Source organism: Aplidium turbinatum, chromosome 17 (assembly GCF_918807975.1).
Source record: "Aplidium turbinatum chromosome 17, kaAplTurb1.1, whole genome shotgun sequence".
NCBI lineage: Eukaryota > Metazoa > Chordata > Ascidiacea > Aplousobranchia > Polyclinidae > Aplidium > Aplidium turbinatum.
Genome location: NC_137488.1, coordinates 3,029,889 through 3,045,544, shown reverse-complemented (window position 1 = coordinate 3,045,544; position 15,656 = coordinate 3,029,889). Strand labels below are relative to the sequence as shown.

At 39.3% G+C, this 15,656-nt stretch overlaps 1 protein-coding gene and 1 long non-coding RNA gene across 2 annotated transcripts in view; one reads left to right on the top strand and one right to left on the bottom strand.

Annotated features, from left to right (window-relative positions):
* LOC145786373 (hydrocephalus-inducing protein homolog) overlaps window positions 1-15,656 on the top strand; it is a 67,361-nt gene that overhangs the window by 36,710 nt on the left and 14,995 nt on the right. The window contains exons 50-71 of the mRNA XM_082598019.1: window positions 453-596; window positions 887-1,113; window positions 1,854-2,099; window positions 2,536-2,826; window positions 3,218-3,377; window positions 3,678-3,836; window positions 4,015-4,227; window positions 4,523-4,722; window positions 4,853-4,955; window positions 5,168-5,296; window positions 5,668-5,793; window positions 6,462-6,576; window positions 6,928-7,094; window positions 7,817-7,987; window positions 8,106-8,216; window positions 8,409-8,582; window positions 8,690-8,902; window positions 9,093-9,243; window positions 9,493-9,662; window positions 9,951-10,239; window positions 11,139-11,251; window positions 13,795-13,884. Of these exons, the coding sequence (XP_082454145.1) occupies window positions 453-596; window positions 887-1,113; window positions 1,854-2,099; window positions 2,536-2,826; window positions 3,218-3,377; window positions 3,678-3,836; window positions 4,015-4,227; window positions 4,523-4,722; window positions 4,853-4,955; window positions 5,168-5,296; window positions 5,668-5,793; window positions 6,462-6,576; window positions 6,928-7,094; window positions 7,817-7,987; window positions 8,106-8,216; window positions 8,409-8,582; window positions 8,690-8,902; window positions 9,093-9,243; window positions 9,493-9,662; window positions 9,951-10,239; window positions 11,139-11,251; window positions 13,795-13,884 (3,762 nt within the window). The remainder of the gene's footprint in view (window positions 1-452; window positions 597-886; window positions 1,114-1,853; window positions 2,100-2,535; window positions 2,827-3,217; window positions 3,378-3,677; window positions 3,837-4,014; window positions 4,228-4,522; window positions 4,723-4,852; window positions 4,956-5,167; window positions 5,297-5,667; window positions 5,794-6,461; window positions 6,577-6,927; window positions 7,095-7,816; window positions 7,988-8,105; window positions 8,217-8,408; window positions 8,583-8,689; window positions 8,903-9,092; window positions 9,244-9,492; window positions 9,663-9,950; window positions 10,240-11,138; window positions 11,252-13,794; window positions 13,885-15,656) is intronic.
* Window positions 11,368-13,578, bottom strand: LOC145786374 (uncharacterized). Its single transcript, XR_014291290.1, has 3 exons — window positions 13,344-13,578; window positions 12,720-12,884; window positions 11,368-12,267 (listed from the first exon to the last, which is right to left on the bottom strand). It is a non-coding gene; the product is annotated as an uncharacterized LOC145786374 (long non-coding RNA).

The window sequence follows — 15,656 nt, the reverse complement described above, 5'->3', positions numbered from 1 at the left end:
AAAACTACATTTATAATTTGAATAGATTGCGACTTTAGATCTACCGCTATTTTAAAACAAATCCTACGTGTTGATTACGCCTGTCCTGGTAGCAGTTGTAGGCTACCTGTTTTGCATTTCTGTGTGACAAATTAAATAAAGGATACAACTACTAAAATTGTGTAAAACAGTTTAGTTTTAGAATGATTTATACCTTATTTGATAGTTTCTACTGTATGAAAATCAGTAAACTTGTACAAATAATGCACCAAAATCTCCTGCTATGACTTAGAGTCTGGCCTACTGCCTTGGTGGTGATTGCTTTGTGATTCAAAACATCTAGTGAGCATGTGACATGGCTCGTATGCGCCACACTTTCGTATTCGCTAGAATAAAAACAACCACAGTCTTTTCATTACGACAGCAAATGCTGCTTGGAACAATGTCTTTAAAACTATAAATCTTGTTTTCAGGGATTGGATGTTGCAGACGACGCTGCTAGTGGTCGCCGCTTGGATGGGATGGGCGTTCCTCATCTTCATATGGACGCCAACAATCCAGACAATCCTTGTTGCAACAGGATACTTGAGATGAACCGGCTACCAACTGTCGATGAGGTGATGTTGCGTGACAATGAAATTGTTACTTTTGTATAAATGTCTTTCATGATCATCAAGTTTCCAAATATTTTTTATTTGCTAAAATTATTATGTCATCTTTGCAACTTGCTCTTTTGAACTCAAAAACACAAACCTACACCAAACTTCCAAAAGCCTTTTTTTTAATTCCTGGCATAAAAAATTTCATTATCTTGTCCGTACCAAGCTTGTATTCATCACAATCTCCACTACTTTTGCAAGCAAGATCGCTGTGATAACTAAAACAAATTTGTGTGTTGTGGTGATAGGTGTTAGACGGCCTTGGATTAGGGCCCAAAGGTCCCCCTATCCCACCACCGGCTATGTTTTCGGTGGTTCCTTATCCCGTGAAGCGCAAAGCTCCTAGTGGAGATCCAGCTGCTCATTATGAGTTCATAGCAACTTCTCCTGATGATCCGAACCTGGCGGTCGAGGAGCCTCTCATAAAGGAAACAGACGCTTATTCGACGGAACTAAGTCCTGCAGAATTATCGAGGTAGCTGGTTTCATCATCATTAGAGACATGAAATAGGCCTTTAGTGTTTTAAAGTTGTATTTTTTTATCAAGCAGAACATCAAAATCGTTTTGCACTGCGACAAAGTGTGGGTACGAGGTTTATGTGGATGTTGCTTTGGTGGATTAGAGAACACTAATGGAGTATACGATACTCCACCTATCGTTACCTTGTTTGAAAAGTATACACGTTTGACCACAGATCAAACCATAACACTGTCATGAGACTTTCATGCATATTTGAAGATTGTTTTTTCATAAACAAAAAATCCAATCAATACCCGAAACCACTGTACAAAGCATCAAATATTAAGTATTGAATGTGACGTTGTAATTTGAAACACAAATGTTTCTCTTCTCAAATCTCATGACAACAAAATGTACTTATTGGATCAGCTGCCTTCAAACTGGTAAGTTCCCTTCAGCTGGGTTCTAACTTCTTGATGATGTTTTCGTACACCCAACAATCTCAATATCACCATTATCTCCGTTTCATTGGGTTTGTGGACTTTGTTATATTGTGGATAGGCCTATATTGTCCACATATAAGTTCTCAACCTCAATACTTGTATCAATTAATGAGCTATACCTGTATTTTCATAGACTGACGTAAGGCTTAAACTGAGTTGTTTGTCTGTTTCATATCATAGGAATGAACATCTTGACACTAAATATGTGAAGTGTATGTGAGTGACAAGAAATAATTTCCCTTTCCTCCTTAGATCTGATTCCAAGAGGGAGGATCACGCTCCTACGCCGGGAAAAGAGAAGAAGAAGAAAGAGTTGAGAACAGAATCTGTCAAAACGGCCACCGGACGTCGATCTTCTCCCAGGAGGAGCAGAAGAGGTTCTAGTGAAGGAGTGAAATCCCCCCCACCTCCAGTCACTCCAGGATCGGAAGCCGACCACAGCAGCGTTTTGGGAGAGACAATTCCCGAATTTAAACAATTGAAGCTCCACCACTTCAGGTTTGTGAATGTTCTTCAAGGATTCCCGTGGTTGCTCTTGCAACTTGCTTGAATTTTGTAGCAAGATGATATTTTGTCTGTTGCTCTAGCAGAAATGACTAGAAAATAATTGCTTTCTGCTGAACTTCCATGACAGACAAACTGAACATTGGCTGTGCAACGATAGACGAAACTGTAACTGAGCATTATAAGACAGATTTCGTATAGACAGGAAGTATCAGAAACAGGGAGAAAGACCTTGTTGCAAACCGGAACTATTCTTGCATTCGGAGACTAGTTGCGATGATGAGCCATTTCTCTTCACTTCCAACGATCACAGCTGGAGCGTGAGATCAATCTCCGTTTTAACAGAAATCTGTGACGTCAAAATATAATTTGAAAAACGGATATTCAAATTCTTGAGAAAAATGTTGTTAAATTATTAATTAAATTTCAGATGGACTGTAGCTCCTTATTCGGAGATCACCATCCGGATCCAATTCGTTTCGGATGATTTAGGTCAGTTTGATCAGACCATGAGCTTCGAATTAACTGGAACCAGGAGAAGATACCAGCTCTTTTGTCGCGGGATCTGTGCTTTCCCCACCATCAGCAGGGAGCCACGTATCGTCTTCCCACATAGACGGAAGACCAAAGCTTCTCCTGAAGACATTATTGCCAAAAAGTATTTGATTCAAGAAGAAATTTTTGAGTTTGGTCCCTTGCTTTGTGGGAAAACGAGAGAAAGGTATAGCTTACGAGTGGAAGTTGATTCGTTACAGAACATTGTAAATTTTTATTCTGTTTGTTATGGTTTCATGTTTCAAAGCTCAGCTTGTCAACATTTCAATACTCGCACATTACTCACCAAATTACGCAATCTCTCTTCATCGACACCTCTGCATATGTGTGCTGCAAAGTGTAGCTTCCTATGGCTTCGATGGCTTTTTAAACCGAACTTGGAGACATATTTTTAAGCGTTTTATTATCTGCACAAGGGTAGATTTGAAATATGATCTGTTTTCATCATGGCCTTGGCCTATACTTCGCTTCATACTAGTTTGTTGTCAGTCGTTGCAACGTTCGTGGATTGTTACGTAGTTGTTGAGTTGAACAGTGTCAATTTAGTTTGTGTGCAGATACAAAGAAGGGAAATACCCTGAAAACATGGAGAAGATCACCATCCTGAACACTTCCCCCTTACCCGCCAGCATAAGTTTCTGCTACCAGCACGACAGCAATGCAACGACATTCTTGCTCGATCCTCCAAACATGGTGCTTGAATCCAACGAATCAAAGGTAACATGTCGTCCACCTACCTCTGCTGAGTTTCTGACAAGACAATCATCTCAAGTGAATAACGCATCAATTGAACAAATACTCATTATCATTATCGTTATAACATTATCATCATTGCATTGCTGCTATGCTAACGAAGAGCGAAGAAGAAGAGCGTAATCGTAGTAATAAACGTAATCGTAAACGAAGAGCGTAATCGCCAAAATTTTATGTTGAAAGTTTTCATCAATGTTTGATGACTTAACCGACATCGCTATTAATGTTATTATCACTTATGATTATTATTATTATTATCTTTAGCAACTATCAATTTGGGCGTACCCGAAAACCGCCGGCCGGTTCGTAGACACCATCGTATGTTGCGTGCGGGAAAACCCGGAACCAATAATTTTTAACGTGGCTTGCCATGGTGTGAGGCCGGAACTGGAACTAGACAGGAAGCATCTGCACTTTGATAAGGTTTGTGTTGCTGCGTTTATGCCTAGGCTAGATGTGAATCAATTGAACAGAGCTACTGTGCATCGCTATCTATGCTTAACTGAGACTGTTTCGGTTCATCTAGAGTCTAATTTTTGCATAATGTGAACCTGCTTCATCGTATTAAAAGTTTGTTTGTAGCACAAAGTTTTCACTTCAGGTTCTTCTTCACCGCAAAGACACCCGCAGTTTATACCTCCGCAACAGCACAATGCTGCCCGTGGCTTGGCGGATTGCTGGAATGGAGAACATGGGCGAGGACTTTTCTCTTAATCTTGAAGCAGGGATTATTGAGGCCCGGTGTGAATTTGCACTTCAACTCAACTTCAGAGCAACAAAAGCAAGCAACATAAAGAAAGCAATAAGACTCGAGGTGGTTGTCGTTGTCTCAACAATGCCTTTGTTTCACTTGATCTAATGCTGATTCACTTTTCCTTTCTAAGATTGCGAACACAGTAAGCGATTGCTTGATCTATTATGTTCGTGAAGAATCCAGTCTCTTGGGAAAGAAAACTTGTCAGAAAAATGTCAAATAATGACCTAAATATTATGACTAGCCTGCTTGGGATATACCATGTGAAGCATGTACCTTTGAAGTTCTATTTGACCTGAAAGTAACTGCTGTGCCATATCGTTTAGATTTACTTTCTATTGTTGTCGCGTTCAAGGTTGCTGACGTCGGGAACATCATGGGGCTGGTGCAGACTGAAAACATCCAGGTCACAGCTGAAGCCTATGACGTAGCACTGGACATGAGTTTTCCCAAGGGGGCTGATGGAGGACTGGACTTTGGTAGTCTGAGAGTGCAGGATGAAACCAAACAGACTTGCTCGTTGAAAAACAAAGGAAAATACGAAATCGGCTTCAAGTAAGTTTGTCTGTTTATATGTTTAGCACGGTATGTTTCTCTCCATGCATATATTTAGCGCATACATCAACTCATTAAGTTTTTCTTTGTTATGTCATGAATAAACGTTTGACTAAATGTTTTTCTTCAGCTTTTTGTTCGAAGCGACGGCCCCGAATTGCCCCCCTATCGACTCCCTATTCAGTGTGCTCCCACAGAAAGGGACCTTGATACCTAATGACAGACCCACACAGGTACATGTTGCATTCTTGTCAATATGATAACAACTCTAATCAATTAGACTTGTGGTTGAAAAATTGCATATTCATGTAAATAGGAGAGTTTGATGAACGAAGAAACGAAGCCAAGTCCTTTGTTTTTGCATTTCCATTTTTGTAATCTTGGTCAAGATAACTTGAAAAATTGAAGGCACACACTTCACTTTGTAACCCTGCAATTGTTGCAGGTTCAAGTGGTGTTCCGGTCACAGACGGAAGTGTCCATCCGAGATCTTCCCCTGCTTAAGTGCCAGGTGATTGAACCGTCCATCGGCGACGGGAAGGAAGTCATAGCGTCCATTCCCATCCGTTTATCGGTGAGTAGGTTCACTGGTTCATTCACCTCTTCGTTTTAAGCACAACTAAAAAGCACCAGGTGCATTATTTGAGAGTTTACCACAGCAATCTGCCAAGCCAAAACCAGGGTGTCGGATAAACCTCGCTGTGGTAGACCCTGAAGCCATGAACAAATAATGTTTTTAGTTGTGTTCATTTGACATGGGCGGCAGGGTTATCACTCGGCTATTCTTCCCGCTGTTTTAGAATGAATGTCGGGCTTCTTGCCCATTTACTTCTTTCACTGTTTTCATTTTAATTCATTAAGTTCAAAGTTTTCCATGTGTTCGCATTACATACCTAGTTGAGTGTGTTACTATCACAGCGATTGCAGTAAAGTTTGTCCTGACAGGTGAGGAGTATCTTCAGCAAGTACGTCATCTTCCCAAGCACCGACATTAACTTCGGACCTATGGTTTTGAATACGAAGAAGACGAGATCATTTTCAATCGAGAACAAGGGAGAGTTTGATTTCAAGGTCAGTGGTTTGATGACTTTTTGAAATGTTTCGTCAACAAACAATGTCAACTGTTCAGTCTAAAGGTGAGAGTTCCTCCCCGAAGCTCTGAAGGAAAAAGGTTTGATACCTACCCATTACCCAAAGCATGCTGCAAGCAAGACACAGAATGACTTGTCATGTCCACGTAATCTTTGATTATGACATTATTCTTGTTCATCTCTAAAGCATCTTTTTGAAAATGCATTTTCCCAAAGTGCTGTTTATAAGATTCTACATTAAAGTCCCCTTTCATGACAGGAACTTCAAGAAACTAACATTGTTTATCTGTTAAGTTTGATGTGTTACCGGTCAGATTATTCCAAGCGCGACGAACGATTGCCACTCCTGCATCATTTGTCTGGAGATATATTGACGAAAACTGTCTGTTCAACCTTTTCGTGCTGCTTTCTAAACTTGATTTATAGCTGTTACAGTACGGGCTAGGCAATAAGCAATAGAACAAGATTTGAAAATTAGAAAGCAGCTTTTTACTGATGCTCTCATGCTCTTGATCAGTGCTTCGGTAGATCGTATTGGTTTAGCATGGAGTATGTGGTTTGGTACCTCCAGGTGATCTTCTTCAATTGCCTTGCCTGAAGGTCTCCAGGTGATACGTTGTACTTTCATGCTCCATCATTGCTTTGCAGTATTCAATCGCGAAGGTTCTACGAGATGCGCCCAATGTACGCCCACGACCCATGGTACTAGGTGGTAGAACGCGAACCAAGTCTAGGGATGGGTCGACTTCGAGCCGATCAGCAGGTAAATATATGATCAAGTTCAGTGATTTACCTTGTTGTTTACAGTGGGCATAGCTGCTTCTGTTCAATGAATGGACACGTCTGGTTGGTGCCCTCAAAATAACGGCATAGCATGTGTATTGCGCAATAAATAGCATCAATATGTTTGGTATTTTAGTATTATCGGGTTGTTACAGTAAAACTATAAGTGTGTTAATATTAAAGATGCCGAGCAAGATCTTCAATTGCTGTACCAAACGAAACCTGATCATTTCAAGTCTGGTGGCTTAGAGATGATCAAATACTAACCATTGATGACTTCGAGCACCATATTAACGTCAAATAACATGATTACAATGTTTTTCTTCAACAGCCCGGATTGGACGTGCTGGTTCTTTACGTCAGGAGGCAGCCGCCAATCAAACACGGTTGCAGGTGGGCCCCTTCACAGTGTACCCCGGGTTCGGGAATATTCTGCCAGGAGGGGTTCAAAATGTTACTGTGGACTGCTTGGCCGAAAGCAACGAGAGGACAGAAGAAGTGGGTCTGAGGTTTCGTTGGTTGCTTAAACTATTTACTTGACTCCCAGATAACAAGCACTAGTCATTGTCCATCACTTCGTTCTCTTTAAGTATTGAATCCATCCTAAAACTTGCACTAGGGCAAGTTGCACTAGGGCAAGATCCTTAAAGAATCGAAAAACCCAAGAATCCTAAAACTTGCATCCAGTTGCACTAGGGCAACACTGGCACTAGTAGATATAGATTGGCCACTTCCTTTCTTTTAGTTGATACATTTGCCTATTCTAGTCCAATCACTTCAAGCCAGGTTGCAATATATGGGCGAGTGTAGTTACCGAAAGAATAAAGGCGGAGAGGTATAAATAGGTCCCTCAACTTTCATTACTCCTTCAGTGTTAGTAGTAAGACATCTTCCCATTACTCGATCTTTATCGTCCAGGCCCAGGGGATCAATCGTTGCAACTAGTTCAAAGAAACAGTTTCTTACCTTATGGCTAACATATTGATGTAAACTTGTTTTACTTTCAATAGTAGTAGTCTTTTTCTCTCACTTTTTGATGGGCTCCGTTTTGCCTTTTCATTTGTAATTGAACTCGGCTACTCACAGGAAGGACCACGTGAAGGTGCTTACCATACTTTCATTATCATACTTTCAGTTTTATAGCAAGATAGACTTGCAGCACAAACAAGTGCTGTATATCAGTATACCCCTACATCCATGCTTTATAATTCTTTTCTCAGTTTCTCTCTATTGATGTAACCGATCGCGACCCGTTCGACCACGCCACCGGGATCCCATACCGGATCATCTCTGAGGGTTGCACTCCTAACATTAATACCACTGACGTCACGTCGATATTTGAGGAACATCGCATCTGCAAGAACCTCAACGTCTATTTGCAGAACAAGAAGGTGATGCTGGTTGCCGCTATAAACGTTCATTTATTTAACCATCTCAGTAACTTGTACGAGAAATATTGCACGGAATTGTATTTAACCTTTTGCTTATTAAATAATTTTCTAATGTCAGACACTAGAGGGCAATGGTGTGTACGGGGAGGAAGATAACAAGTTCATGTTTTGCAACGTCATCGTTGGGAGAAAGGCTTTCGCTCGATTCAAGATCTCCAACACTAACAAGGTGATAAATATTGTCATGGTGGAATGTTTCACCGATTTCATTGCAACACGATTCTTTATGATCGCTTCGTAAAATAGTTTTCAGAAGCTCCTTAATTTTGTTTCAATCAGGATTGTGGTTTGTTTGTTGAGCATTTTAACATCAAAATGATCGAATATAATGTTTTCTCAACCACTGGTTATATGTTCAAAGGTTGCGGTTGATGTGTCTGTATCTGTCAAGCCTCTATCCAACAAAGTATCTGCTCGGATTTCCGATATATTTGATGTGGACACTTCAAAGACACAGATTCCTCCTCATGGTGACACATATGTGACTGTGTCCTTCAATCCTCCGGCCATGCAGACCTATGTGTGCAGTTTTGAGGTGAATACATGAAAAGTGTAAGCAAAAATCTTCTTTTTAACTTCTTGTTTGAATTGCATGGTGGAAAACGTTTCATAAGAAAGTGACGTCACAGTGTGCTCATGCAGGCGACTGTGGATGGTGTACCGTCAACAGCAGCGAAACAACGAAGTCTGTCCTTCGAGATTAGCGGTGAAGGGAATCTCCCCAGGGTGGCTGTTACTCTGCCAGCTGTCCGGAACAAACGAGGAGAGCCTCTTCTTTTGTACCAGCGCCTTCTCCTCAACAGAATGGAGACTCTTCCTCTTGTCCTGACCAACGATGGAAACTTCCCAAGCAAGGTGAGATCGTCTCCGTCTGACACTGCTGACCATCACAACTCGTTGCTCGATGTTGTCGGTAACTGAAGAATAGGAATATATAATATTTTGTACTGACGGTATGTAGGTTAGTTTTAGTATTTTTTCATCACCTGGTTGAAAACTTGTAATGTTCAACATTGAGACACAAATACGTTTTGTTTCGACCAAGGTCAACATGGTGTTGGACCAGCAAGTTGAACCTACAGGACGTGGCGATTCTCAATTGGCTGATACCACTGCGGAGGCCAGTGACGTATTCACGTTGGTGCCGCATCCGAACACCAAGTCCCGCTCGCTATTGACTTTACCTGGCAGAACGAGTATGTTATATGTTGTTGAAAGCTTTTTATACGTTGGTTTTTGGATTGATGACATTTCTTCAACGTGTAAAAATAGTTAAAGTTACACCTTTAAAGTCAGCAGAGACGAAAATCAGATCCATTTACAAAATTCATCGAACTTGTTGGACAGTATTTTGTTGTAGATGGTTGATAGTAGCAACTTAAAAAAGTACTTTTATATTTCCTGCTACCATTTACCAACCTACTTAAAATTTTCCGTCTACACAGATCACCTCCCGTACACTGCCAGTGTCATACTAGAACCCGATGAAGAGGCGAGGTTTGATGTGGCCTTCAAACCAACAGAGACCAGAGTTTACAACGGGCAGATCAAAATAGCTACTGTCGATAATCAGTTCGAGGAACATAAATTGCAACTGTACGGAGAGGGATTTGAGGTAAGTGCTTATTACTTTTCTACTACGTCTCTAACACGATTTTCTAGGCTTATAGATACACGCAAGATTGTTTTAGGGTGTATGTAAGATTTATTTTTGATATGCAGTATTTATTATACTTATGTATTATTATCCCTATCTCTGATGATCTTGCATGTAAAAGCAATAACTTAATTAAGTTTAAGTTGTCTAGTTATCTTGATCGACCATCGCTGTGGACACTACAGTATGATGATTGCGTAGGAAATGCTGCACAAGTACGGAGACCATTGTTTGTTTGCATCGCAGGATGATATCACTTTTGATAACCTCCATATTGCGGGCGACATGGCCGAACTTGCCGAAGAAAATGGGGTTTTGGACACGGATTCTTTAGCGCTACACACTATGACGGATGCCACCCAATCAGGGTCGACAAATATGGGGGAGACCATCATATTTGGGGACTGCGAGGTTGGGCTACCTAAGATCAGGACGTTTTCATTGGCGAACCATTCCGCCAACTCTGTCTTCCGCTTTAACTTTGATGAACATCCGAACGTCACTTTCGCCCCCTCGGTCGGTCACTTGCATCCAGGTGAGCTTCACTTTAACTTGCTTGCTTTAGTAGAAAGTCTAAAACCATTCTTATAAATAAGTTTTCATTTCACCTTGTACCGTTTCAAATCACTGTGTACCGTACTTAATTTGATTTGAACTTTCCTCGCACTTACATTCCTACACTGGATCATGCTCTTGCAGTGTTGTCGCGAATTAACAGTATATCTAGAACTAGACTAGCGTATGAAACACATAAGCACAAGCTTCCTTTGAGGCAGTGAAGACAACGCCATGGCTATAGGAAGCTAGGTTGTCGACAAAAAAATCTACGCCTGTTTCTGTTCTTTATTTCTCGTGATGTCTTCTGCATGACTGTTCTGTTAGCGACAGTTGTAGCAACTTTAGATTCCCCAGCTGGTACTGGAAGGGACGACCACGTAGAAATGCTTGCTTTCCTTCTTATTTCAGTTGTTAGCAGTCGTTTGACAACCTCGCTGATCGGCCTTGCGTCAATAGATCAAAACCTCTACAAGAGGCTTTCTCAGTCACTCAGATATTTTCACAATCAATTAGTCGCAGGATGAATTAAAACCGATCGCATAGCCCAGTGGTGAGAGCTCTAGTTCGACAGTTCGACAGGGCGCTGGTTTCGATTTCTGGTTTTCTGGTTTCGAGCTTTTTTCGAGATTTGGTGGTTTCGAGCGCTGGTTTCGACAGTTCGACAGGGCGCTCTAGTTCGACAGGGCGCTGGTTCGACACCGCTCAAAAGCATGTGGCAGTGTTTTTGGCAAGAGATTAAAATCATGCCGTTGATTGCGGAGTGGCGTCCCTTCGACTTTAGCTCATGATTTTTCTCATGATCATGTACTCTGCTGTAGAGAGAAATGCCTGCAGCCCTTCTTTGAAGTGAAGTGAAATTTGTGCTTCCATTGATAGGAACTTCAAAGGAGATGTCAGTTACATTCACAGCGGACGAACCCTTAGAGGTGAAGCAAGCTGTTGTGAAATGCAACGTATCGAAGATTCTATTCAACGCTCCATCTGAACAGGTGGATTTTTACATTGAAGTTAACGATGACAAATGATCAGCATCGTTTCATAAATTTTCAACGTTTGTAAATGATTTACTGACAACTAATTATATTTTCTGCATCTAAGGCTCATTTCTAGTATCCATCATTTTCAAAGTGTTAGGCTGATAGTAATATATTGCAGAGAAAAAATGACAAATCTGTATTGTCAGCCATCTCCCCGCAGAACCCAGACCAACATAAACAAGCTGAAAAAAAAATTATTTTCAGTTATTTAGCTGATTACATCTTGTACATCAAACAATTAGTACAAAAACACACACTTGATTATTTTTAGGGGGATTTTTACCTTGTGACATATATCATAACGGGTATTTACAGTACATTTTGACTTTGTGACCCCAGCTAACAAATCAGCCATTTTTACATTGATTCAACGTCTGCAGACATGGAACCAATGCAAAAATGACAGATTTTGTTGTCTGGGAGATTTACGTAATATTGGGCAATAAACTACAATTTAGCAAAAAAAGAAAAACGAATATACGATTTTACACACATCTCAATTTTGAACAGTGAAACTGATCGAACAATCTTGTAAATTTAGCAGTGCCTGCATACATTTCAGGCATGAAAATCAACAAAACAATTTCTTCTACAAAACACAATCTTACATTACATTTAGGGCATAAAGTGTTTGTATTATTTTTTTTTTTTTCACATAATCTACACTGTCCTCTCTTATCAACTTTTTTGGGCTAGTGCGAAATGTTCTTTTTTTCTGACATTTGTGCATGGAGGGTTAGAAGTTATAAATTGCTGAAAATATACAAATGGAGATAAACAGTTCATCATCAGGAGTTTGGATTGTAGTGCCAGTAGAAGTAGTATTGGGTGGAACGAAATCTTTCTTTCTCCACTGATAGGATGCACTTGATCTGTAGGATGAGCTGCTGGCTGTTTGTGGAATCAAGTGGGACAGAGGTTGATCATCAATCATCATCACTAGAGTCACTTTGATCTTTACCAACAGTCTGCAATAGTTTCAAAAATAACTTGTTTTTTAATAAGATACCTGTAAAATCTATCATTTTTACATTGATGGAATGTCTGCAAACATTGAATCTATGTAAAAATGATGGATTTTACTGTCTGAGCATGTACACAAAGCAATGAAACACAGGCCCACATACACAAGCGACAACACCTTGCATGGATTCTATCAATAACGCTGCTATTTGATTATGTGAGGTGTTTGAGTATTTTTCACAGCAAACGTTTACTTATTTTTAAAAATAAAATTCCTATTTTAGCACTAGCCCGGTTGATCAAAAAAGTTTGCAAGTTTTGTAGTAATTTGGCATTAGTGATGCATGGCCCGATGGTTGCCGACCCCTAATCTAAGTCCAACTCCAGGTGTCCAATAATCTTGAAGTTTAAAAATAAGTACATTAAATTTTAAAGTGACTAAGTTGTAACTCAATACCTGAGAATCTTGACAACCGTCGTCATCGGAGTCACTATCTTCTGCAAATTCTTCAACCTCACTGTCATCTCCACTTATCATTTCCAATATAATACTCCATGATCACATGATTCCGAGAAGACATAATGTTGGCTATTGGAAATTGCAAATGCTTTCAGGATGTTCCTGTAAGAAAAACTGTTTCTTTTCAACTCATTTGGCCAATTATTTTCCAATGTATAGCCTAAATAAACAACTCAAAACTAGCCCTACAATCCATTTTTTGAACAAGAACCTATTTTGACTACTTATGTTCTAATTTACAGCATGTAGGCCTAGATTTAACAAAAAAAAAACTTTCTTATAGTCCACTTGTTAGCAATGTCATCATGCATAAATACTATATCTCATTTTCAGTACAAAAGATACTATAAATACTAACTAAAATACTGTGTCTAAATTATCACATGCTTGTCTAGCCTACTAACATTGTAATGCAAGAAAGCCAGAGTGACACCGGTGTAACAGTAAAACATTTGTTGATGAAAAAATGCTAAGAGAACACATATTTCAACAAAAATTAGATCAAACAAAACACTAATAGTTGTAGAACAGTAATATCAAACTAAAAACTGATAAACTTACCTTTACAGCATTAGATGGATAGCTAACTTTCACTACCCCAGAGCTGCAACTGGAAGCCTGGAAGTAGCTGTCTTTGTAAAAGCACTGAAGTCACATGACTGCAACCAGCCAATCAAAACTGGCTAGGAAATGTTACACTGATGTCACATTGGACATTAATGGAAGAATTGAACAAAAAAAAGGCGAAACTCAGAAATAATAGCCTATCAAAGGTTATGTTACATATATGTCACAGTGGGTTCTGCGGGGTTAAGGCTCGCTGAAGCGAACAGCAAAGTTACAATTTATGCTTTTATTGGTGCCAAACCTACTTAGTGCAGAGGTTGCACTAGCTTTACAAATCAACATAAAATCGTTTTCTTGCAAGTAGGCTTGGCATTTCAAATACGGCCAAGTAGAACTTGTTTTGTTTTCGTCTGCATCACGTCATTATGCTTGATTGTGATTGAAGATTGGTGATTGGGATGACAGGATGCGCACTGTCAAATGGACGGACGTTGCCGATCTAACCAAGACCACTGGGAAGGCCGTTAAACAGAAGGTGAGATTAGGCTACTTGGCCAGCACTCAGTTTTATTTGTCACATTCCTTCGTAGTTTCGTAGAGGAGAGTACTTTCATTAGCTTCATGTCTTTGAAGTCATAAAGTTACCAAATAAGCTGACATTGACCGCGATGTACAAATAATCAATCTGCAGCCATTAGCCAAAATGACCCCAACAGTAGCCTACCGCTTGTATTAAACCTATATCTGCTCACTCTGAGGCAGCCACTTGGTCGATGAAATGTTAGATTGCCGTTAATTTACGGTAATATACCTTAATTTACATTACTGCATGTTCATCAAGAAATGTTCAATTATCAAGATATTAATATCATTATCAATAAAAAATCAACCAGGTTTGGTAACTACAAAAATTTTTTTATTATTGGTAGAGCTTTCGCCGCCGTAAAGGCGGCTTCATCAGTACTCTATAAAAGCACAAATAAATTAGCATTAAAAAAAGAATATGTAAAAAATTATAAAGTACAAGGTAACACTTCAAAAGATAACGTTTGAACCATAAATAAATAATAATTTAAATTAAATGTAAACAAGGTCTAGGTTTGAAATAATTTTAAGCTGACTTGAAGCTTTCCGTTGACAATTTAAGTGCTGTTGTAATACCAATCTTCCTTCTACTGTACCAGCTTAGCAACGTAAAAAAATAACATAAAAATGCAATGGAGTTATGATGTCATAAAGTGAATTGTAGCGTACAAAAATTACATTTAATTAAAAAAATCGCAAGGAGGGGAAAAGCAACAAAAAGTAAGAAGGAAGTACGTTGATTAAAAGGGTAATTAGTCTTTCCTATTTAAACCAAATGGTTCAGTGGTGTTGAGGATATTAATCCACCACGTTTCTTTTTCTTTTCTGTAGGTTGTTGTCTTGCATAACTTGTCGATACCAAAAACTTGAAAATTGTGAATACTGTGGTCAGGTTGGTTAAAATGAGCAGCAACGGTGTAATCAACTTTTTTCTTTTTGATACTAAGTATATGTTCTGATATCCTTGTTTTTAATTTACGGCCGGTTTCACCTATGTATTGTTTGCAACATTTCGAACAGGATATTAAATAAACAACATTTTCTGAATTGCAAGTGATGTGTTGAAAAATTGAAAATACTTTTGTGTTATCGGAATTGTTGAAGGAGTTTGTAGTGATTGAATATTTGCAAGTGGAGCAGTTTTTGCTGTTACAGTGATAAAATCCATTTGGTTGTGTTGTGTTGAGAAGAGGTTTCAGTTTCGAATTCATCAAAATATCCCGTAGAGTGGGACATCGTCGATAAGAAATTATTGGAGGGTTTTTGAAAATTGAGTTTAGAACAGAATTGTTTTTCAAGATGTAATTGAATTTAACAAAAGTTGATTTGATTTTGGGTAGGTGAGGATCGTAGTTAGTTACAAAAGGGATTGAGCACTCATTGTTTAAAGAAGATTTGTGTTTGTAGGATAATAAAGACATTCGGTCCATGTTTTTTGCACGATAAATAGCGCGATTGGTGGTCTTTTCACTGTAACCTCTTTTTATCAAATACATCTTTAGAAATGCGAGGTGAAAGTTTAAAAATTTATAATTAGAACAAATTCGACGAATGCGTATGGCAAGGGAATAGGGAATGTTGTTGATGACGTGTTTGGGGTGGCAGGATGTAGGCAAAAGGTAAAGATGGGCATCAGTTGGTTTACTGTAGAGTTCAGTTTGAATTTTGTTATTGATTATGTGTACTGTGGTGTCAAGGAAGGTAATTTTTTCATGAGAAGAT